Source organism: Cyclopterus lumpus, chromosome 17, assembly GCF_009769545.1.
Source record: "Cyclopterus lumpus isolate fCycLum1 chromosome 17, fCycLum1.pri, whole genome shotgun sequence".
Taxonomy (NCBI): domain Eukaryota; kingdom Metazoa; phylum Chordata; class Actinopteri; order Perciformes; family Cyclopteridae; genus Cyclopterus; species Cyclopterus lumpus.
In genome coordinates this window covers 5427950-5452473 of record NC_046982.1, presented here as the reverse complement: position 1 = coordinate 5452473, position 24524 = coordinate 5427950, and the positions used below count along the sequence as shown (strand labels likewise).

At 43.1% G+C, this 24524-nt stretch overlaps 1 protein-coding gene across 1 annotated transcript; it reads left to right on the top strand.

The window, feature by feature from the left end:
- The first annotated feature begins 422 nt into the window (after positions 1-422).
- rem2 (RAS (RAD and GEM)-like GTP binding 2) lies at positions 423-23465 on the top strand. Its single transcript, XM_034556121.1, has 5 exons — positions 423-498; positions 3636-3948; positions 5700-5773; positions 15038-15215; positions 22571-23465. Exons 1-5 carry the CDS (start codon positions 487-489, stop codon positions 22897-22899), a joined length of 906 nt encoding a protein of 301 aa, XP_034412012.1. The 5' UTR covers positions 423-486; the 3' UTR covers positions 22900-23465.
- The last annotated feature ends 1059 nt before the right edge of the window (positions 23466-24524 follow it).

Below are 24524 nucleotides of genomic sequence, written 5' to 3'. Positions count from 1 at the left end.
AGAGAGAGAGAGAGAAAGAGAGAGGTGCAGGTACTGACTGGAGGTGGGGAGGGGAGGGTCGTCGCTGCTGGCCGTTGGGACGCCAAAGGGACAAGAGGGGTGGTGCTGTTGTGCTGATGGCTTTCTTTCTTCTTCCCACACGAACGCGCCTCTCGCAGGTGTAGCGTCTCCATCCGCTCCTCCAGCCCGCCGCGCCGCGCCGCCTCTACCCCGGGTTTCCATGCGCCGGGGTAAACACACACCCTCTCTGCCTTCAAGTCACCAGAGGAGCTTTTTGTGTGTGTGTGTGTGTGTGTGTGTGTGTTTTCTAAGCGCCGCGCAGAGGGGAGAATAACATCATGTCAAACGAGACGTGGCGCGTCTCTTCTGCGCGCCGCCTGTGAACGCGGTGCCGGGTCCGCACCCAGCGCACATGACCTGAACCGGGCGGCCGAGGCGGTTGAACCCACCCCACTTGTTCCATAAAGAGAAGACTAATTGATAACCATGGCGGACCAGGTAAGGCGAAGCCTGTTTCTCCCCCCACACCTTTCCCAACCTCGTGCGCTCTGCACAATAGCCTAGGCTACACGCGCACACACCAGGTAGAAACACAAAAGAACGCGCACACACACACTCTCTTTTTCTCTCATGTGTATCTTAGAGATTAACGCGAGATCTACTCATTGTTTGTTTTTTCCATCCAGTACACTTTCTCCCTTTTTTCTTTACTGTTAAGGATATGATTTGATGGCCATTATGATAGAGACTTCCAGCGTGTCCGTGCGACTCGATGGGGACTTTATAGTAACCTTCATAGTAGTGTTCCGCTCTGCGTGCTCCACATCTGCATGTCTGTCTGTATCTCGCGGTGGGCCGTTGCATCACAAAGTGAATTGCAACGAGCCGCACACACTCCAACGTGGCGGTGGAGCACCGTGACTCCAGCAGACATCACTGTCGGCTTCAGCTGGACAAGCAGCAGCAGCAGCAGCGTAATTGGGCTGCAGCGATGGAAGGATGGACACAGTGCCTGCAGACTGTAGTAGGCCTATTCATGTTGTATTGTGCACTGTTGTTTGCCCCAGTTCTCCTCGACAGCTCGGCGAGGGGAGAGGAGCTTAACCCTTGACAAGCTGGCTCAGCATCCCCCCCCCCCCCCCTCCCACACACACAGGAGCCCTGTTGGCGAGAACGGCCATGCTTAATTGATTAGCTCTCCAATTAACCAGAGTGAGGCTGAGTGAATGATGTATGCTCGTGTTGCGTTGCAGTCACAGGTAGAGCCACACCTCAGCTACATGAGCTACACATCCATTATTATACTGTGCCGTGCTATACTATATGAGACAGCAATACAATACACCATACTCTATGCAGTGCTTCTACATACCACTAATGTCTACTACACTATTTTATTATACTGTACTATACATTAGTACAGTATAATATGGTATTATATATTGTATACCACTATACTATGTCATAGTACATTACACTACACTATTCTATATTTTACTATCTGATCATATATTATACTGCACTATATGGCCTTCTATTCTATTCTAAACAGTACAATATTATTCATCAATACATTACACAACACCTTACTATAGTGCAGGACATCTCATACACAACACTACACTATACTATATATACTTCACTACACTATGCTATACTACACTATGGTATACTATAGTAAATAGTGTAGTGCAGTATAGTATACTACACTATACTATACTACACTATGGTATATATACTTCACTACACTATACTGCACTACACTATGGTATACTATACTACACTATACTATATATACTTCACTACACTATGGTATACTATACTACACTACACTATGGTATACTATACTACACTATACTATATATACTACACTACACTATGGTATACTATACTACACTAAACTATACTATATATACTTCACTAAACTATGGTATACTATACTATACTATATATACTACACTACACTATGGTATACTATACTATATATACTACACTACACTATGGTATACTATACTACACTATACTATATATACTTCACTGCACTATGGTATACTATACTACACTATACTATATATACTACACTACACTATGGTATACTATACTACACTATACTATATATACTTCACTACACTATGGTATACTATACTATACTATATATACTACACTACACTATGGTATACTATACTACACTATACTATATATACTTCACTGCACTATGGTATACTATACTACACTATACTATATATACTTCACTGCACTATGGTATACTATACTACACTACACTATGGTATACTATACTACACTACACTATACTGCACTACACTATGGTATACTATACTACACTACACTATACTACTATGCCGCACTTCTTCATTTCACAATATTTTACAATACTGTATTATACTACACTATATTCCACTAGATTATACTTTACTCTACTATATTATACTGCAATGTACTGTACTACACAGCTGTAGGTATACAGGTGTACACATATTCTACTATTATTTAAAGTATATTGAAGCTATGCTATCCTAAAAATACAGTATCTAAATGATGTTATGAAACCAAAAGCATGAAATGTAAACGCTACGGGAGACAAAGTTACCAGTTTATTAGGTACAACTGGAGCTCCACTCTAAAAAGTCGAATGCAATTCAATACAGTTAACACCTGAGATAGATCCTAACTTTGTGACGTTTATATTCTCTAGTTAATGTTGACACCGTGTCAGGGAGACGTGTTCAATCAGCTTATTGTTATTTGCGAGACTTTCCTCTGTGGTCGTGCTGAATTGGTTTGCATTATCCTCTAATGTGCTCCTGTTATTGTGTCAATACCCTCTAATTAAGCGCCAATACTGTACTTAGCTTTTCCACAGGCAGACGCTGGGCCGTGGAAGCCCAGGGGCGCTGTAGCGAGATTAATTGCTGTATTAATATTGATGAGGGTTGTCTATGGTTGACCTGCTGTGGCTGCAGACACACACTATTATGCATATCTGCACGTGCACACTTTTTCTCAGCCAAACCAATGTTCCAGAGAAAAGCGCTGACAGCTTTCCCTTTTTTTAATTAAACATTTCAATGAAAATGTCTGTGGATGGAGATCAAGACTTTATGTTTCTGACCCATGTCTGTGTGAATTAATGCGGTGGTCACTATATGTACACAGTATAGTATAAAGAGTCACCTGGCAGCACACAGCTACAGCCTCTTCTCCTCCGTCCCTCTTTCTCCCCCCCCCTCTCTCTCTCTGTGTGTCCTTTTCAACTTGCTGTCTTTTAGCATCTTCTTATCTTCTGCCAGTCTTTCAGTAGCCCCCCCCCCACCCCCCCACCTGTTACCCTCCCCCTCCCGTAGGTTCCATTTGACACACTCTGCATCTCCATCTGCATCTTCCTCTCACATTGCCACTTATCTGACTCACCTCCACCGTTATCAACTCCCTCCTCTTTACACACATAGGCACAAACAGTGGAAACACCCTTCCTCATTCTTCAGTGATAACATTTACCAGAATAGACGGCCTTACTGCACATGTAAATCTGCAGCCTGTGTGCACCTCTTGGACTATTTGTCAGAACTGTCTTACACATCTGTCTTTTGTGTTTATCCGTCTCAATATAATTCTAGTACAGTATGTTTCTCACCACGGCGCCCCCCCTCCGACGTGGTAGCACACCATTACCTCTCAAACATCAGCTGCGGAGGGAAGAGGCCGTATCCGAGGACTGTGATTGGATCCCGGGCATCGAGGAGGCTGCCAGCGGCACAGGGTTGACTCGGGATGAGTCCGGCAGCCAATCAGCAGCCGGCCAGTTGGCTTACCACAGCCATGGCGGGGCACTGAAGATAGTGCTTCTGGGACAGAATGGCGTGGGCAAATCGTCGCTAGCCTTATCTCTGGCCGGCCAGTCGGACAGATCCCTCTCTATAGACTCATGTGGTAAAGACTTAGATAGGGATTGGTGTAGTGTGTTTCTTTGTGTGTGTGTGTGTGTGTGTGTGTGTGTGCACCTGTTAAACCTTTTAAAATTGGTTTTAAGGGTTAATCTTAGCAAAGTTTAATTCAGATATCAAGTGTGAGTGGAAACGGGCACAATTCTTTTACCTAAAGTTTGATACCACTCTCCAGGGCTGAAGGGTAAATATGAACCTGGAGGTAGCAAATGGTTAGCTTAGCTTAGCATAAAGACTGGTAACCCTGTCCAAGGATAATACAGTCTGCATACCAACACCTCTAAACTTTACTAATTAACACTGAACCGCTAATTGAACAGGAAACAGATGCTCAATGGGGGTTGTGTGCTGGCAACAGCAGAGCCGGGGCCAGGGGATCCCCCCCTCCCCCCTTTTCCAGTCTTTATGGTAAACTAAGCTAACCAGCTGCCAGCTGTTTTCATATTTACCAGACAGATACGAGAGGAGGATCGAAAAAAATAAAATAAATCATTATACGTTATACAGCTCACTGCAACACAGTGTCACTGAGAGACGACTGCTCGCCCTCATGCATAAAGCTCACTTGCCCCTGACTCACGCCATACAGTATTCATTACTTCCCATGTTGTACACTCGGAGTCATGCATCATATATGGATAGAAAAAGCACTTCCATCAAGAAGCTTGTACACTATGTTTCCACGAAGGCACTCCCTTCCTCATTCCAAATTTTAACCAAGTGCTAAATTATTCTATAAGCTACACGTCAAAAAATGCGACGTGTAAAAAAACTAAAACTAAACTAATCAACACCTATTTAATTAACACTTTTTCGATAGTTTTGACCAGATGCTCTAGCAGCCCTGTGAGTGGGTAAACACGTCACCAGTCAATACGTGTCATCACAAAGTAATTGGCAGTAAAATGCAGCAATACCTTATTAAAACCAGCGGATTTGCTGTGCTGTGCAATTAGAGGTAGTTTATTTTTCTCTTGAGTGTATCAATACAGTCAAATGATCAACAACCATTTTAAAGGGTTTACCTTTTTTTCTACTTTGTAATAAGAGATTTTCTTTGCAATTTACCAGTAAAATGCAGCAAATGGAAGCATTTCCCCCGTCTATATTGTTGCTTTAATTATTACAACAAATCCCATGAAAAACCACAACCAACGACACATTGATCCTATTGACAAGCATTGTTTGTGTAGTCAAAGTAATAATGTATATTAAAATAGTTGAAAAACAAAAAATAGTCCCCAACAAATATACTTATAAAAGTATTTTTGAATGATACAAAAAATATGTATCAACGCTCCCCCTTTTAAACTATTTACATGTTCAGAACTGAGGGACCATTAAAGGTCATGGACATCTGAAAGGGTTGAAAAAATAGGCTAAAACATTGTTGGTTTTAATTTTCTCTTTCTTGGGATTTGTTGACCAGAAGAAAAATAACGCAAATATCAATCGGCTTATCCTTTAAATTTGTTTATTTAATAAGGGACAGTGCACATTAATATAAACATTTCTGTAAATGTGCCAGAGTTATCCAAGAGGCTATTTTTCATCTGTAGTCCCAACATTAACATTAGAGTAGAACAAATGTCTAGAAATGTTAAACTGCTTTAAGGTGTCTCAAGGACAATTTTCATTTATATTCATATATATATCGTACTCCTACTATTTCATGGCAGTGTGGTTGTTGTCATTACTCTGTGTGCTCATGTGTGTAACACAGGTATTTGTTTGCAGGTGAGGGCTACGAGTGCTCAGTGACAGTCGACGACGAGGACAGCAAAGTCATCATTTTTGACAACTGGAAACAGGTGAGCTACTGACTGTCAGCTTCAGCCCTCAGTCACTCTGTCTTCTTAAACGTGGACAATTTAGTCTTTATTCTTTTTGCGCTCGGCGAACCTGCCTCTCAAAACCACCATTAACTTCTCCTGGTTGGACATTCGTTGCAGAGAAAAAAATAGCCATTTGTTAGATTTCTCTGATGGGCAAATGATTTGTGTGTATTGGAGTGTAAAGAGAGTGTGTAGCCTACTGTGGCTTTTATGTGTGCGTCTGTGTGCTACACTTTGCGGGGTATCCTGCAGGAGCATCTGTGCCCACTGTACTCAAGCTTCTTTCTTTCTTTTTTTTTTGAAGTTCTCTCGTTCGGAAGAAAAGTGGAAATGGCTCTCGCGTTAACCTCGCTTGTTTCAATTCGAAATCTGGAGTTAACAAGAACATTTTAGGCGAGGGCTTAAATTGCTCCGTGCGAGTGAGTTAATACGACCCTGTGGCGATGGCTTTTGAGCCGGGAACACTTGAGCTGCAGCAGGCAGAGAACAACAGCATCTTGTCTAAACGCTGCTTGTCACGCTGACAGCATTGTGCGGCCATTAATACCTATTAATAATGCGATGGTACCATCGGGCACTCTAATTAGAGTGTAGGGTGGATCATGTCTCATGCATCTTTTTCCAGATGTCCACTCGGCCGGCCTTCAGGGGCTCTCCCCGTAAGGTTACATTATTCACACGCAGCTGAATCCGGCTCTGGGGAACTCCGCCGAAAGCTAGATCATTTCTTCGCTTTCTCACTTTTTTCCCCGTAACTTCTCTCCCCTTCTTCTCACCCCCAATGATGGTGTCCTTCCTTCCTGCAGCTGTCACCATCTCCAAATCTCACTGCCCATTCACTCTCTTTGTTGTTGTTGTTGGTTTTTTTTTAATGTGGTGCTCTCTCTCCACTGGCTCTTTTCTGTCGTGAATAAGTCTTGAGTTAATTACATGTGTTATTCTGTGCGTGTTAATACGAGGCAGGGCATTAAGGCTGAAGCAACAGACCCAGGCTAGCGGGAAGCTTGGAATAACTCCAAAGCCGTCAGCAATAGGGGGGGGGGGGGGGGGGGGGGTGGCAGAGAGGACTGCACTGTCTCCCAAATCATCCACCAATTCATGCTCATGTTTCTGTGTATTTGTTGTCTTTTTGTGACAATGCCCATTGATAAAAGACACATATATCCACGTACGGACAAAGAAACGTGCACACACAGTGAGGTGTGCAGACGGATGTCGTCCAGCTGCCTCACACACGTCGTGGCCTCGAACTGGCACAGCACTAACCGCCAGTCCCATGACGCTGGGCTGCAAGTGTTCTCCATGGGGCGCCACAACCTACACCCAAGTTACCATAGCAACATGTAGAGACACACTCACATGCACACATGCACACATGCACTACGCACATAGAGAACTGACTTAATCACTCACTCGTGCATAAGACCATGCTGGCTGTGGAGCTCCTTATGTTCACTGGCCAGGCCGCACAGCGCCTCATCGTCTGCCTTGCAATACAAACTGCAAACATAAAGAAGAAAGATGGAAAAACAATTACATTCACACTCTGTGATTGTTCCTTTAAGTGCTCTCTTGGCTTGACTCACAGCTGATTGACACATGAAGGTCTAGCTGGTGCTATAATCTTCCCAACTGCAGTGGCCAACGAGAGTGGCGCACAACAAACACTGCATGGACTGCTAACAGACTCTTCTGTGTGTGTGTGTATGTGTGTATGTGTGTGTGTGTGTGTGTGTGTGTGTGTGTGTGTGTGTGTGTGTGTGCGTGTCTATGTGTACGTGCACAGGCCGCATCTGCATGGTCAAAGTGTGCGAAACACAGAAGGATGAGAGTCTGCTCAGCCAGACGCTGGGACGTTGTGAGTGTTGTCGTTGTCACGTGGGGTCGGATGGTTTAAATAAGTCATCCGTGGGCCCAAAATAGAAACACTTGCACACTTGGCCTTGACCTACCCGGCCCGGGCTGCCGTTCGCCTTTAAACGGACGTGTAATGTATCTCTTAAACAGCCGACTGGGTTCTGTATGTAGGGGAACCAAGTGGGATATGGCAACAACAAAAAAAGACATGTAATGTAGATCTTTCATGTGTGTCAGCAGTTATTCTAAGCTCGAGCCAGTCCAGGAGCTCCCATTATTATTTTTGGCATGAAATACAAACATTTATCAGTGGCACAGCCTGAGGCGTGTCAAAAATGTCCACCGGTGATGTATATGTCTGTGTATATGAGCGTGCAGTGAGGAGAATTTGCTGCTGCCCCCTGAGGACAGAATTGTTTATTATGGCAAAGAAGATAATTGCTGCTTGACCACATTCTTTTGCTCGATTAGGAGGGGAATAAAAACATTGTTCCACCATCCAGTTCTTGGAACAGAAAGAGGTTTTGGAACTGTCCCCCGGGGGCTTCCTTCCCACGACAGTTTCCTCCTTCCTGTTTTGCTGTTATGAGAGTCGTTCTGGACGATTTACAGATTCTCCTTTCTTGCCCTAATCCACATAAACTATTATACCTTAACAGTCTTGTTTGTTTTAGCCTCCGCTGGGAGTCACTGCTCAATTTGTTTGTGTGGAATAGGCCTACTGTGAACCAAAATACAGAAATGGAAAACTATCGAACTATCAATATCCTATAAAAAAATGTTAATGGAACGTTCTAAATCAAGTGGACATCACAAGCTGTGAAACTCTTTGATTGTCTTGACAGAAAAGAAAGTAGAGACACATTTGAACTGACAATTCAGCTCGTTCATCATTTTATCAATAATCCAATAAAAAAATTAAAAGATCAGCTCAGAGGTCTGAACGCATCATTGTATGTCTACTGTAATTATAAACTTCCCATCACTGAAATATGATGTGATGCTACAGCGACCCGCCCGCTAGCTAGCCAGCTTACTTACTAGCCAGCTTAATTGCTAGAAAGCTGAAGTTGTTTAACATCACGAGACATGCTTCATTTTTTTTTCAATTGCCCCGAGTAGCCACTTTAACTTTGCATCAACTAATAATGACATGAGCTTTTGCTAACAAACGTTAGCGTGAGATGAAATTGACATTAGTAAGTTAGCTGTCTAGCATGGTAGCTAATGCTAAAGCCCTGTCACAGTCTTGTTTTGCCCCTCCTCCACAGCCACATCCCCTCCTCCCCAGAACCCTTCATTGTCCTTTTCCATCCGACCATCAGGTGCCCTCTCTCCTATCCCCGGTCGCATGACTGCCCCACACGTCTACTCGGCTGTTCCCACGGTGACGCTCATCAGCCATTTTCTTTCACCCCTTGTCAGCTCATCCTAAAGTTGCTGTTTCTTGTTTTGTGCTTTTGCGTTGGGCCGTCTGTTATTGTAACATTTACCTGGACCAGTGTACCTGGCTCCCCTGCTTGTCGGTCTACCCACCTGTGAGCTATTTTCATTAACAAATCCCTGGATTCATCCGGCTGCCTCATCAGCCTCCATTGGGGCCCTAGCTCTGTTCCACTGCATAAGCAGCCGGAGGTTTTGACTTAATTCTCATCTGTGATAGTGTCCCTCACAAGATCTATACCTCAATGAAAGAGCAGAGAGCCAAAAGGTAAAAGGGCACAGTCCTCTTATGTACATTTCAAAGCACCAATTGGTAGGAATAAAATAAGTGAATTACTTTGTTTACTACAGTAAACATACACAAAACGTTAACGACATGACAGAATACTTGTGTCCTGAAAGGACATCCTCATTTATCAAGGAGGTCAGAGGTCAACTACAGATTGGGGATTCTGGGATTTGTTAATGACCACTTTAGCAGCCAGCAGGCTCCACATGCTCATATTAAAGCCTGAATCTGGGTCATGCAGGGACACTCCCTACACCACCATCCTCTCCCTGTGTGTGTGTGTGTGTTTGTGTGTGAGTGTGAGTGTGTGTGTGTGTGTGTGTGTGTGTGTGTGTGTGTGTGTGTGTGTGTGTGTGTGTGCGTGTGTGTGTGTGGTAGGGGGGGCGGGTCATGGCATGCAACAGTCTTCACATGTTTCCCCATGTCGGTGCTGTGATGTAAGCTGCATTCTGTAATGATGTGGTCATTTGTGGTCATTGGTGCTCGGCTTACGCAGTGCTTATGCATGTGTGTATGTGTGCATGTGAGTATTTGTTTGCGTGCGCGCGCGTGTGTGTGTGTGTGTGTGTGTGTGTGTGTGTGTGTGTTTGTGGCCCAGCCAGTGCAGGCCAGATGGCCTCTGTAATAAATTCCCTTAGGGAAGCGTTGTCTCTATGCAGAAGAAAGTAAGCAAAAGAAAGAATAACAAACAGAATCTCAGCTCTCCATCTGCTTTAAGCTTCGACATCCTATTATCAAAGTTTGACTTCGCAATCTGAGCTAAGGTGCTCTTCCATCGCCTCTTCTTGCTCCTGACACCTCTTCATTCATCACCTCTGCATCTTTATCGATCCTGCCAGCTCTTTCATTTTGCCCTGACAGGCAAGTCGGAGAGATGGAACACAAGTCAAAGAAGCAGATGTGCACAAAGCACGCGTTTGTTCATGTATCTTAGTTCTGCGAAGCAAATGGCTTGGGAGCCAATAGACTGCGAAGGTTCGGGTTCTGTGGTGGGGGGCATGTCGTATAATGAGGGACCAACACGCCCATGTGCTCACGCACTCTCTCTCAAGATATGGCCAAATTGTGGCCGTGTTTTCCGTGTTGTTTCACAACTGGGAGAAATAATAGATTGAGTGCTTGCAGAGCCACAGCGTGTTATGCAAATGACGCCTGATAAGTGATTCATTTCCCTCACTGTTAATGGTTACTGATGTAGTGTCTGGCTGTAGCACGATGGTGCGAGTGTGTTTTTGAGTGCATGTCAATGTATGTGTGTATAATGTGTATTGTCTCTGTGAAAAGCTTGCGAAACATATGACAATTCCAGTTTAGTGTTCTGATAAAAGGCTGTTTTTGTTTTTCAACCACAGCTCCGCTGATAGCTTTGAGAGGCTCAGCTGCAGCTTGTCACTGCACACGAACCATGATGAATCTCATTTTCAAAAAGAAAAATACGTCTGGTTGGAAACCATGCTTTGGGTTTTATTGGATGTGCTTTTATTATCGACATCTGCGTCAGAAACAGGAAGTTGTGGAAAAATGACTTTTTTTTAAGTGGTGGAACAGATAGGCCTGTCTGTCTGTCTGAAGGCCTGAATGATTTCCCTAGTGGGCTGTGTTCAACAGAATGAGGAGCGACAGCAGAGTGGAAGGAAGAGCTCCACCAATGTGCAGGGTATATTATCTGCCGATAATAGCATAGTAAAAAATATATCTGTATGGGTGATGATCTTTCAGAAGATAAGTAACAGAAATTGCGGTACAAAAGTGCCATATATATGTTTTGGGCTATTTATAGAGAGCAATGTCACTATCCTGCTCAGTATTGTTGCAGTTCTTTATTGACCAAATTCAAAGGGTCCTTTAAAAAAATTCTAGTTTTAAGTGTGTTTATGGCCTCAACAATTCAGCACTAGTGGTAGGTTTCATGGAACTAAAGCTATCGGTAAGATAGATGCTAATATACAGCCATGAATCATGTGAAACAACATGAGGCATTTGCAGAGACATTCCAGCATGTAGCCCAAAGCAACAATCAGCCACCATTATTTATTCATAATTTCAATATAGGGCCAGCATTGTAGCGTTGAATATAAATGTAGTGAACTTTCGTCAGTATCATTATCTAAGCATGAGGAGCTCAGTCTCAACATTTGCAATCTGTTGTTTGGAAATATCATCGTATGCTCTTGCATTAAAGCCCCCCGTAAACGGTTTTACATCAGAAATTCACTGACAATTAGGTATCAATCAAATTTAAAGTTTGGTCCAAAAAAATACAAAACATAAAGTATCATTATTCAATTGTTTGACAAGCGATTAGATATGATTTGACACGGCTGGTAAACGGCAAACCAGGCTTCAGCCGTCACGACACTTTGATTCAGATGTTGTCAAATCCTGATTGGTTTCTGGAAGTGCGTGACATCACCTTTTTCCAATCGGATTCCCGCCCACTCAAACCAGTGATAAGGCAAAGCATCACAGACAGAAATCTCTCAAGTAAAGCAGTTTGAACTGAGGCTGAACATCTTGTGTTTATGTACGATCCCATTGCTCTTAGTAAGAAGATGCTTGAGAATATAGGTTCCCAGGGCCTTTTTGAACTTTGCCTGAAAAATCTTGTGTTTGTGCACGATCCCGTTGCTCATAGTAAGAAGATGCTTGAGAATATAGGTTCCCAGGGCTATTAAAGATTAAATTAGAACGAAAGGGGCCGAGACCAAACCATGAAATACAGCCACAGAATAAAAGCCCGCAGACATATGTTGACCGAATATGCGTCCACATACTTTTGGCCAGGCAGTCTGGCCAGGCGGTGAGCGTAAAAGACGATGCCAATCAAATGAAACCTCACAAGGCTTCTTTCAGGGGAAATAGCTTTGTTAGCTCGATGAGTTCTTTGTTATTAAGTTGATTTAAATGATATTTTCCTGAATGCTCACGGATCTGTTTGCATATGATTAGAATATTATTCTTATGTGCTGGGCTTTTGTTTTTGTGTGGTAGTCCATGCCAATGTGTGTGTGTCTGTGTGTGTGTGTGTGTACGTGTAGGGGGAGTAGGTATTGACAGATGGCCTGCTCTCAGTGAAGAGCTGCTTAATCGAGAGAAAGAAAAAGAGGGAGCTGGAGGGGGAGAGCTGGCACTGTCCTGAGTTGCTCTGTTTGATAGAGAGGTGTATTTACTTGGTCACAGTTTAGTTTCTCCTGCAGCGCTGCAGCGCACTCACAGTCGATGTCCACTCTCTGTTGGTACTCTTATATTTACTAAGATTAGTGTCTCTCTCTCTCTCTCTGTCTTGTTGTTTCCATTCTTCATCCTGATCCCTAAATCAGACAGTGACAGGTGGCGGAGGCCAGCCTTCCACGCCACTGGCTCCGTGCCCCCCCCCCCCCCCCCCCCCCTCCCTTCTCTGCTCCCTGTCTTTTCCTGAGCTACGTCAAACAGACAGAGTGCCAAGGCGCTCCCCGTGAGTTTCCTGCTCCGGGGTCTGATCCGATACTACTTGGCCACTTGAGACCATGTGAATTTTTCAGGCGTCTGAATCTCTCTGGAGGGCAGGGATTTTCCTTCGGGGCTGTGGATGTAGGGCAAGGGCATCCGAGCACTCGCACACACGTACACGTACACACAGGCAACGTGCAGTCCAAAGCTAGCGGGCAGATTGGGTTTTCTAGAGGGAATAACATGTTTTCATATTGATTTAGTCACCAGCTTCAGAGGCCTATTTCCAGTTGAAATACAACTTGATTGTGTTTGCAGTTCGAAAGGTCAGAGATGTGCAGTGTTCAGAAATAACCCAATTGGAAAGTAATGGATTAAAACCTCAAATAGAATTCTACCAGCCCCTCTGGGCATGTTCAGAGTTAAGTTAAGAAAAGAACTTCTGAGCTCAAGACTGTAATATGAACTTCACTTCCTGTATTTCTCTATAAACAGTGAACAGAAATACTTTGTTTGAACAGTCGCAGTCTACAGTCACAGTGTGTGCTTCACTACAAGAAACTTATAGAGATAGAAAGTAATTGTATAATGGGTCTCCATTTCATCAACAGAGAACAGGACTTTGACTGTGGAGTCTGGTCTCAGGTTTCTGTCTTTGGCAGAAAAATTGTTTGTATTGATTGTGCTTGTCCAACTTAAGATAAGATGCCTTTCGTTTTAACCTCTTCAACCCCACAGACCTGGAGGAACACTGCTACCGTCAACTTAAAATATAAAAAAAAGTCAAAACTGCCATGATTGAGATTCGGTTAAAAACATTGTTTTCCATTTGATGCAGCGTTCCACAGAGAGTAGAACCACTGAAACTCTGGGTCAAGTAAAAAGAAATGAGATGTTGTCAACCAGAGCAGAACAATTGTTCTTTGGAGAAAGAACAATCTGGAGCGACTTTAAGGAAATTCTAAAGCAGTAGTAATATATTTTGGGCGTAATATGCTGTGATCACAACACGTAGCCTGTAGTTGCCTATCTACACATCCAGCATTAATTTGGGGGTCATGGTCCGTGCGACCTGGCAGATGTTGGTTCAATATTCAACAAGGATTCTTTATTTTCTACCTAATTTCTGGTCTTCTCCAACTCCAGAAAGACATACCTGGCTCTCCAGCAGGTCAATGATTGACTCCCATTAGCCAGCTAGTCACTAACATTGTTTGATAGGTAGTGGTTGGCCACCTGGTACTGGGTTGATAAGAGAAGTAAGACTGAAACAAACAGTTGTGTTTTTGGCCATGAAAGCAAAACAATGAGCCGATAGGTGCTGAAACGCTCCATGGAGCTGAAGGGAACTGTCAAGTTGGGGGTAATTGTCGGTGGGTCTTGTCACCCTGAGTGACACCTTTCATATTACGCAAAGTCATTTGACCTGTTTTTTTTTTTTTTTAAAGGTGGCTTTAAGGGGAATATGAGGAACCACAAAGTAAAAGGTTGATACTCTGAACAAAGCTATAATGACAAGAGACATACATGGTGAATACCTAATCCTCATGACCACAGGCTTCAGAATTAAATCCTAAATGGGATTGCATTTTACTCTACATTTCACAACCACAGGGTATTAATTTGACTAAACCCTGAACCACATGGCAACGCCCGCGAGTTTCATATCACTTACCAAATTAGGAGTCCTTTGCTCGATAAATAACATATAGGTCAACAAATGATTGAGTGGGAGGAATTTGTCCATTGGTGCTCCCTTGATATGATGACTTTAGTTGGGATTTTGTTCAAGGTACATTGATGAGAACCTTGCCATGACCTATTTTACACCTGTAAACCACCTTCAGCATGTCAGGGATAGGACATGAGAGAGGACAAAGAGAAGGGAGACCCAGCCCAGGCTGTGCAAAGCTGCCGCTGTAAGAGCCACTCGGGCTAATTGAGCCTCTGTGAGGCCCCGGTGGGATGTTCTTATGGTTAAACTAACAGGAGATTCAAAGCATGTCTTGTGTACGGTCAAGTTGAGCAAAGACTCCTCTGCATGCTACTATGGGACAGTGATAAAGAAATTAGTGCAGCCTTCCTGGCATTGGATGTTATGGAAAGGATCTCGCATAACCTGACGTGTCACACAGCTGTCATCAGCCCTCTCCTTTATGTGTGCAGTGCTCCTCTACTCCACCGAGGTGTTGTTTTATTCATGTGTGCTTTTGTATCCACAGGACTTCTCCACTCTACAGAGTGATGTGTGTATCCTGGTCTTCTCGGTGACTGACAGGCGGAGTTTCCACCGCATCGCCCAGCTCCGCCTCCTCCTCAGGGAGTCTCAGCCACACACACCAATCATCCTGGTGGGCAACAAGAGCGACCTTGTCCGCTCCCGTGAAATCAGCTCAGAAGGTAAGTGAAGTCTGCAGGTATGTCACACGGGCATGCAACTGGCCATTTGATGAACACAAACCATAAGCAGGCGTGGCAGGTCTGTGTAGCTGTGGACGCCTCCTCGTGGTGAGAGAAACCGTTGGTTTGACGCGAATGTGAACCGCAGATTCATTACACAGCTTTGCTGTCACAGTGGGTCGATGTCTATATCCTGATGTTCAGTGAAAAAGAAATGCTAGAAGAGAAGACTGTCATACAAAAAGTCATAGCGTAGTTTGTCATATTAAATCGCAGTTTAGTGTCCCATTAAAAAACTATTACTAATATCATAGTAATAGCCATGAAAAGTTCTGAAAAGGTCATGGTATAGGATGTCATAGAAAATCTCATAGTATAGAGTGGCATAAGAAAGTCAGAAATGTCAGATTATAAAATGCCATAACAAATTATGAAAGGGTATGTTTAAAAAAGAAGAAGAAAGAAACTCATACTGTATTTTAAAACAATTATGAAAAAGTCATAGTATAGCAGGGGTATTAAATTAATGTTCAACAAGGTCCAATAAGAGTCTAACTTGCGCTTAGTGCCATAATTATAAAAGTAGCCGAGGAGATGTATTATACTCTGTATGTATCAACAACTGACTATCAAATCAAATAAAGAAAGTTCAATTGAATAATATCTCAACAATATTAATTGTCAGTGTTTAAATTTAACTGGGAGAATTATAAATAATAAATACTCTAATAATAAATACATGTTAGTCTCTCATTTAAATTACAATAAGGGCTGTATTTAATAATTTAAAAAAAACATTTCAGTAAGCTTTTGAAAAATGTTCATCTTAAAATAAAGTAGTTCATTTTAGAAAAATATATAGAATTGAATTGTTTTTTCCCTGCGTTCTCATCATCTTATAATAAGATAAATGTGTGTGCAGGGACTTTATCTGTGGTTATGGAAACCTCTGGTTTCAGCTCTATTCTCCTCTCCGTTAACATCATTGTTGGGCAGTGAATTATTGTGTTAGGATTTTGCTCATATTGGGCTCTTAGATAGTTTATTATCTGTGCCTTCATTTCATATGTGAGTCGGCATGCAGCTAACGTTGGCCTAATTAGCTAACTAGCTACAAGCTAATGGAATCAGCCAATAACCGTTTTTAATATTTCAGCTGATAAAATCCACGGTTGACAGCAATAAGAATCTCCTTTTTTTGTGTTCCTCTGTCTCACACAAATGACCCAGTGTTTAAACATCTTGTGGTAATGCTGCCACTCGTTTCATGATAAAGCCAAAGTAACCGTGACGGGCTTTTAGTTTAGCGAGCGCCGGTGAGCAACCGCCAGGCAGCTGGGCGAATGATGCAAGAGGGGAAAAGCACAAGAAAGATTTGAAATTAATCTTCTCCTCCGATTCTTTACTCTGCCTTTTCAAGCAGCTCTCCAAATGAAAATGGAAAATGTCTGGTAATTACAGTGGCTATGTGTACGTATGTGTAGTTGGGCACATGCACACATACAGACACATCATCTCCTGGAGATTGATGGTCGTGGGTTGTGTGCAAATTACTCATCCATCCCTACTTTGTACCCCCTTTTCTCTGCCTTGGCTCATCTGTCTCTCTGCCCTGGTATTTTACCATAAATCTTCCTCCAAGCCGACATCAGTCTCCATTCAAAAGACTCATATCTATTTTTGATGAGCAAAATACATTTCTTCGCTGTTTAAAAGAATCAGTGACGAATAAGTGCTCAGTTGTGGGAAGAAAATTCTATCATCTGTTACTGTTTTAAAGTGGTGGAAATAAAGACTGGCTTTAAAATCTATTTACCGCCATGGCTTTTTAAAATATGTTACCACATTGAATCAAACAGGGTGTAACCTGTAGGCTTTTTGACAATGATGCAGGTTGGATTATTATGACGGACCCAAATCATCCAGTTGCCACAATAAATTAAATTACTTGTATAATCTAAGTGTGTGAAGTAATTTCAGGTTCAATAGACGTGTGTTTTTAAGGATAAACTGTATATTTTCACGTGGAAACGTCCTGAAGACAAAGATCGTGAACGGCTAGAAGCAAAATAGTGAAAATGTTGCCTGTGCACTATGGATACAAGATGATCCACATGTAACATGCTGCAAAGGGGTTGAATGATGAATGCAGTTGATTATCTTGTGTTTTATGTTTGTATTCAATTTCGCTACATTACTATCATTATCGATGAGTATTTTTCGGTCGATCAATGTCAAGAAATCCTAAAACCATCCACTGTGATATAATTAAAAAAAAGAAAACAGGGAAAAGTCCTCGCGGATGAATATGTTTGTATAGGCATGTGTACGTGTTGTTTTGATGCAGCAATTAACAATGCAAATTGAATAAATCCTGTAAATCTAAGCGCTGGTAAATATCATTGCGTCAGGCAGCAAGTTATATACTTTAGCAACCCTGAAGCGTGGTCTTGGCAAAGCAAATCCACTGAACAGAGATCAGACTCCGGACAGGTTAGATCTTTGAGGGATTTATTTTGAGCACCGGCAGCCCACCCTATTGCCTGAATTTCATTAATGTTTCAAATGCAAAGTGGGAGGAAATGCCGACGGCACAGTTTGCCCTTGATTTGAACTTCCACTCACAGTTTACGGTATAAAAACTCAAAAAACAGGTTGTCATCGCCGCAATTTGTGTGTACTCGCGCTATACGTTTCGCATGTACAAAAAACTCAAACTAAAACTCCACTGTCACATAATGAAATATAAAGACAACTAATCTGCGGCTGTTGTAAACGTCCCTCTATCCGTGCCCATCTAATCCTCTGGAGGGGCTCCATCTGTGTCCCTTTGGTGCTTGGCACACGGCACATCTCTGCTGGGATTATCTCCCTCTTACAGGACGCCGCTGCTCCGGCTATCTTTATGTATGTTTGTCCTCGCCATACGTGCACGACCGCCTGCATGTACACAGACGCGCGCGGCTTCGTGTGCCTCCCCGTCGGCCGGGGCCTGTGATAAGAGAAGAAGAGAGACAGAGGGAAGAGCGAAAGTGTGTGCGTGTGTGTTCGTGTGTGTGTGTGTGTGTGTGTCTGTGTGTGTTGAGAGTGGGGCTTGTTTTTCTGTCCTTGGGGGGAAAAAAACGTTGAGTTTTTAGACCTTCAGACTGAGGATATTTTTTTTTACAAAGGGACATCAATGTGCATCTTTTTGCAATATATTTCCTTATTCAGAATTCTCTAACTTCCTCCCTCAACTCCTGCTGCTGGACCCGAGAGGCTTTTATATCGTCTCATCTGTAATCTGCAAAAATTGCCAGTGACCAGAGGTGAACTCAACTTCCAGATACATTAGTTTAAATTATGACTCCTCACGAGCAGAATCCATCCAGATGGCAACTCAATGTTAGCCTTCACTTGACTCTTTTAGTATTAAAGCGTTTTTTTTATGTCACCATTAAGTCAAATGACCCCCTGTAATGCTAAAGGGATTGGTAGCCATCCCACTGAGAACCCCACATCTCTGCAGCTCCACCACCCTTTCAAGTCCCTGATAATATATTGCTGAAGGCTAAAGGAAAGGGTCAAAAAAATGTCTACCGGAGGCCATAAATTGTCTTCTATTTAGTGCATTTCAACAAAAATAGATGTTTCGGGATGTTTTCTATAAGACATTTTCCAATTTTAAATATATTTAGAAAAAAATAATCAACAGTTGTACTTGTGTGTGTGTGTGTGTGTGTGTGTGTTCGCGTGTGTGTGCGTGCGCGTGTGTGCGCGTGAGTTTCTGTGTGTATTGTCTGGATGTGTAGAAACCACAGCCTGGGGGTGAATTCTTGTTTGCTTTGCTGTGCAAGTTAAACAGAGGCAGCAAGTGTAAAGATTTGTGCGCATCGATGCCGGCACATCGCTGTCGACTCACGTTCGGCCGCGGCTTTGGGGTATTCTTAATGACACGAGTGGAAGAAGGAGGTAGGTAAGGAAGGAAGGAGGGAGGCGAAGAATGAGTAATGAGAAGATGCCTATAGTCAGCATATTCTCTCTTTATAAAAAAATAGAAAGGCAGCAATGTGGTCAGCGATATGGAAATGCTCCATCCCTGCTCCCAGGGCGCCTGACAAGGATGTTCTTATGTTCTCTCTGGACAGGTCACATGCACTCTCTCTGATATGCGAGCCTGCCGCCTGCCCGGCTAACTAACATCCCAAATAAGTCTATTTATGGCACATAGTGACACATTTATTCTGCTATCTCTCAACTACCCCCCCCCCGTGCCTCCCCCGCTACATATCTCACACTGATATGTCACACTGGCACCGTACTTATCATTTGTTCATTTTTTCAATATGGCTGCGGTGTGGCCCTGCTCCTCAGGGCTTTGATTAATATGCACTCTGGCTCTGTTTGCTTAGTCGTCATTATTTCTGTCTCTCTCTCTCTCTCTCTCTCTCCTCTGTCGATCTGTCTCTCTCTCTGCCTCCCTCCTCTCCTCCTTCTGCTTGTTCATCTGCCATCTTGCCTGTCCTCCCCTTTCAGTGTCTCCTTCGACTGTCTTTGTGACTCACATGTTTCCTCCTATTTGTCCTCGCCTCTTCTCCTCACCTCGTTTCCTCCTCGCTCCTCTTTGTTTCCTTTCTTCAGTGCAGCTCAACTTTATTGGCCCACTAGGGCGGACATTTCCTCATTTCCTCATTTCCTCTCCCCCTCTCCTCTCTTCTCTACTCGCCTCTCGCTGTTTACACTTCGTTCCTCTCCTCATTTACTCTCTTCTCCTCTCGTTTCCTAAACTGTACTTTCGTTTTGTTCCCTCTCCTCATTTCTCCTCTACTCCGCTCATGTAGCCTCCTCTTGTCCTCTCATTTATACTCGTCTCTTCTCCCCTCCTCGTTTCCTTTCCTCATGTCCTCTCTTCTCTTCTCCTTTTTTAATCGTCCCTCTGCTCTCTTCTGTTGTTCTCGTGTTCCCTCACCTTTCCTCTCTTCCCTTAGTTTTTCTGTCTCTTTTCCAATTTAATTTCCCAAACATTGTTTTAACAAGTTATAAAGATCGAGTTCAATTCAATCATCTGTCGTAGGTATTAGGATAAGCCATGTTGACCTGGTTATTTTTCCTCCGTCTTACCTCCCCCTCTATTGGGTGACATTGCTATGGGTCGACAGCTGCTGTGCAGGCTGGATTATTACCCCCGGATCAAATCTAGTTCTGTTTATGTTTGTCGTACCTGTGCAACCCTGCCACATTAAGTCAGTGTTCATGCCGTCTGAATGCAGCCAACAACAACAGATGAGGATGTAATGTAATGTAATGTAAGGATGTCACAATGCTTTTGCTATAGTTCAGAAAACTAACAAGGGTTTAACTTTGGGGGCGCGAGTTTTTAGTAAATCATCTTCAAGTATATAGCTTGAACTGTTTATTTATTTATTTCTGTCGCTGGAGTGTGCTCAGTCCCACTTCAACAGATCTATCGCCATGACAACTGAGCAAACTCTATCGACTGATGAAGAACATGCAACTGAAAGCTCTTGGGGGGGGAAAAAGGCCCTTGTGTAAAGATTCTCCACCAGAATATTTTTTTATTTTACAACCTGGGTGTTTGTAGCAGATCTTTGGTGGCAGGGACATCTTCCTCTAGTCATTTTGAGTTTTATACATTTTGAATAGAAATAATAAACCTCAAAAGCATTTTTTTTTCTGGACACAGCAACTGGACAGCACTCATGTACTGGATAGAGAAGAGGCATTAAAAATAAATGTGAAATAAAGTTGGAAAAAACCCGTTATTGGAGCTGACAGGGAAGCCCATTTGCTGCAGAATGATCTGTATCTGTCAGCTGTCCTTATCATCCGGGTGTGTTTGACCAGGGATGAGATACTGAGCAATACTGTCAACAACACATTTAGTCACCTTTCTTTATCCAGAGGAGTCACATTGAGATAAAAAAAAAAAACGTTATTGTTTTCTTTCTTCTTCTTTGAGCGCCAACAAAGAGATATGAGCTTATACAACTCAGCTAGTGGCACCATTAACCCCATCCTGCCATCACTGTCTCTCTTCCTGGCTGTTGTTGTTCATGACTGTTGATAGGACAGATTTTGATTTAGTTATTTTCCAATTGGTTTAGTACACATTAACACATTTGTGAATATTGGTCAAAATTGAAATGTATTTTTTTTATTTTTTTTACAAAATCCAGATTTAAAAAAAACATATATGGTTATTAGCTTTATATAAAGCGTTTAACCATATCACTCTTTCTTTATTAGCGGACGCAGTTTGCTTGGTTTTCACGGAGGTAGATATTGTGACATCCTAGCTCAGTGTTATGATTTCATCTGTGGGACTTTTCTCAACCTTGAAATTGACAAAAACAATCCAAATTTATGGTTCATTTGCGAGCTTCTTGTTGCTTTTAACTGTGTCACACAGTCCTTTTCAGTGGATGGAGGTCGCTCGGTCACATGTTAACAGATCTATCTCCATGACAACTGAGCAAACTCCATACGAGCTTCCATACATGGTTTGAGAATGTCCGGAAATAAAGAAAGCTGCCAAGTGGACCTTGAGTTGTGATTATTTTATCAAACTATGAGGGCTGAGGATTGTGTTTTTAAAAAAGTACGATGCCAGGACCGATACCAGTACTCTTAAAGTGATACTGGTACCATGTGTGTCCCACTGCCTAGCTAATTGCTGCTAATAATCCATGCTCCAAAAAAGATAGCATTGTTAGCTGCTATAGGCGCCACCCAAGAGTTCTCAACCCTGTATAGAGGCAATGCGGTTTGTAGCCGATACGGCAATGGATCAATCACATGTTACGTTAAATCCTAGATCTGGTATCAATAAAAAGGAATGATTGCATGTATCATTTGACTGGAGAAGTTTGGATACAAGCCTTCTTGTTACTGGGTTATTCCAGGCGATAAAAAGGTATACTGTTTCCCGGCCCTACAAACTATTTTCAGGGTCAAGAATGGACTTTCATGCCATCTTGAATGAGATATCAATGTGCAAATAATGATAAGCATATAGTTCAAATGACTATTTCTCTTTCGAAAGCCCACTAAACAGAGAGGAGTGCCCCTTCCCTGTAAATTGTCTCCATTTGTCTCAATTTGATGCATACGAAGCTTCAAATTAACACTTGAGACTCTAATAGAGTCTCTTATACATCAGTGAGTGAGCTGCCGATGCAGAGGTACTACCTTGTGGTGAGCCGCATCACACAGCAGCTGCTGTGGTTTGCTGGTTTCATGATCCAATATCTTAAAATGTCAGCCTCTAATTGCCATTTGCAGCTTCCAGTGTGTGAAGCATCAATTATATGAAACGTGCGCCTTACCAACGTCTTCCTCTCCGCCTCTCTCACCAGAGGCCCAATCCAGCAGCCAGATGTTCGACTGCCTCTATTTGGAGCTCTCAGCCTCCCTGGACCATGGTACCAACGAGCTGTTGGAGGCCGCAGTTCGGATGGCAAGGGGCGACTGCGTGGGCCCCGGCTGGACCGACGGCGAGCCCGGGGCAGGTCGCAGGGAGAGTCTGACCAGCCGGGCTAAGCGCTTCCTGTCGGGGCTGGTACCGCGCTCGTACGGTCGAGACCGAGATCGGGATCGGGGCCGCTACAGGGAGATGAGCCGCCACCGCGGCAGCAAGATCCTCCGACAGAAGTCCCGCTCCTGCCACGACCTCAGTGCACTGTGATACAAACAAACACACGCACACATGCATACACACAGGCAAAGAGACACACTCACACGCATACACACCTGAATGAAGGACATGGGGAGGACGTGTAAAAGATGGAGAGGGAGAAGAGGGTAAAACGGAAGATGCTAGGGATTTGCAGATGACTAGATGTAGCGACAAAGAAGTCGATGGAGGAGACTCACACAAGTGGAGAACATTCGAGGGGCGGAAGGACGGAAATTCAGCAGTGGCGGATAAAGGTCCGCGAAGGAGAAGGGGGGAGAGAAGAAATCAGACAGGATCGCGATAAACAGAGACACAGATAAGGATGTGAGCTTGATTTGCTGCCTCCAGCTTGGGTGAATCAGCAAGCGCTCATCACCTGATGAGATCAGGAGAGAGAACATTAGTGACAGTGGAGAGAGTCACATCAAGATGCTGATTGAATGCTTACTGTGGCGAAACGGGGGGGGGTGTCACAAATAAACACGCATCCAAGTAGCACGCACTGATTATGTAGAGACTGATAGCAATCTAATGTGTACCTATTGTGAACCCTGTTTTATAGCATGCCGAGTAGACGATCTAAGACGTGACCCTGTAGGTTTACAGTTACATGATACTGGGTTGACTGTACCTCAGTGGCCAATAGCTAATGCACAATCCAGCTAGTGTCTCTAGCAATGCCATCTCAAAGGCAAGACCCTTTATTTATTAAAAAATAATAATAATAAAAAATAAAAAATGCATCCACCGCTTGTGTCCCGTACCGATTTTGTAGTGTTTGATGATGCCACCAATGGCATATGTTCATCTGTGATGTTTTCTTTTATACAAGTCTATAACACATCAGCGCCCAAGCCATATTTCCGCTCAATGCACCGTGAGCGCTCAGCACAAAGAACCCTTTACCGAAGTATGTGGAGCGAAAGAAAAAAGGTCAAAGTGGCTCTGAGGAATAAGACGTAAGCAGGGATTGACCGGACTGAACTTTACCTTCAACAGAAGCTGAGTCACAGAACACCGGGATGTTCTTGAGGCACAGGACGACAAACAAGAGAAAACCTAATCTACCTGTGGCTGTTTGATGTGTTTTTTTTCTTCTCTTTTTACCTACTGGCATTATTACGTGAGACGGAAATTCTGTGGGGGCTGGCCACACAAGCGACCCAAAAGAGAACGTTCTGGAAACGTTGTTTGGATATCTCGTCAAGCTTGAGGCAGCGTCACTGATACATGCTCACTCATTTGTCACAGTCTACTAAGCACACTTGTCTTTCCACTGAGAATAAATTATTTTTTGTTTGACATCCTGAATGAGTGCCTTGTCTTGTCTTTATATATATATATATATATATATATATATATATATATATATATATATATATATATATATATATATGTATATATATATATAACAATGTTACGAACTAAATGTCTCATCACAGCCGTTACCAGGTTGAGGGATGGCACGACGGGTCATCAGATGACTCACAGGTCCTCGAGACAGACTGTGACACGGTCTCTCGGGACAGTTGGTCCATTTTGGACTGAGCGGAAAACAGATGCAACGTCAGCATTCTGTGACTGAAACATAATCTTAGGTTGAAAATAGATTGCATCATGGGAGAACAGGAACC

Coding starts and splice junctions, on each gene's coding strand:
- rem2 (XM_034556121.1), top strand. Junction 5,774..15,037: donor TTTTTGACAACTGGAAACAG/GTGAGCTACTGA, acceptor TTGTATCCACAG/GACTTCTCCACTCTACAGAG. Junction 15,216..22,570: donor CCGTGAAATCAGCTCAGAAG/GTAAGTGAAGTC, acceptor CTCTCTCACCAG/AGGCCCAATCCAGCAGCCAG.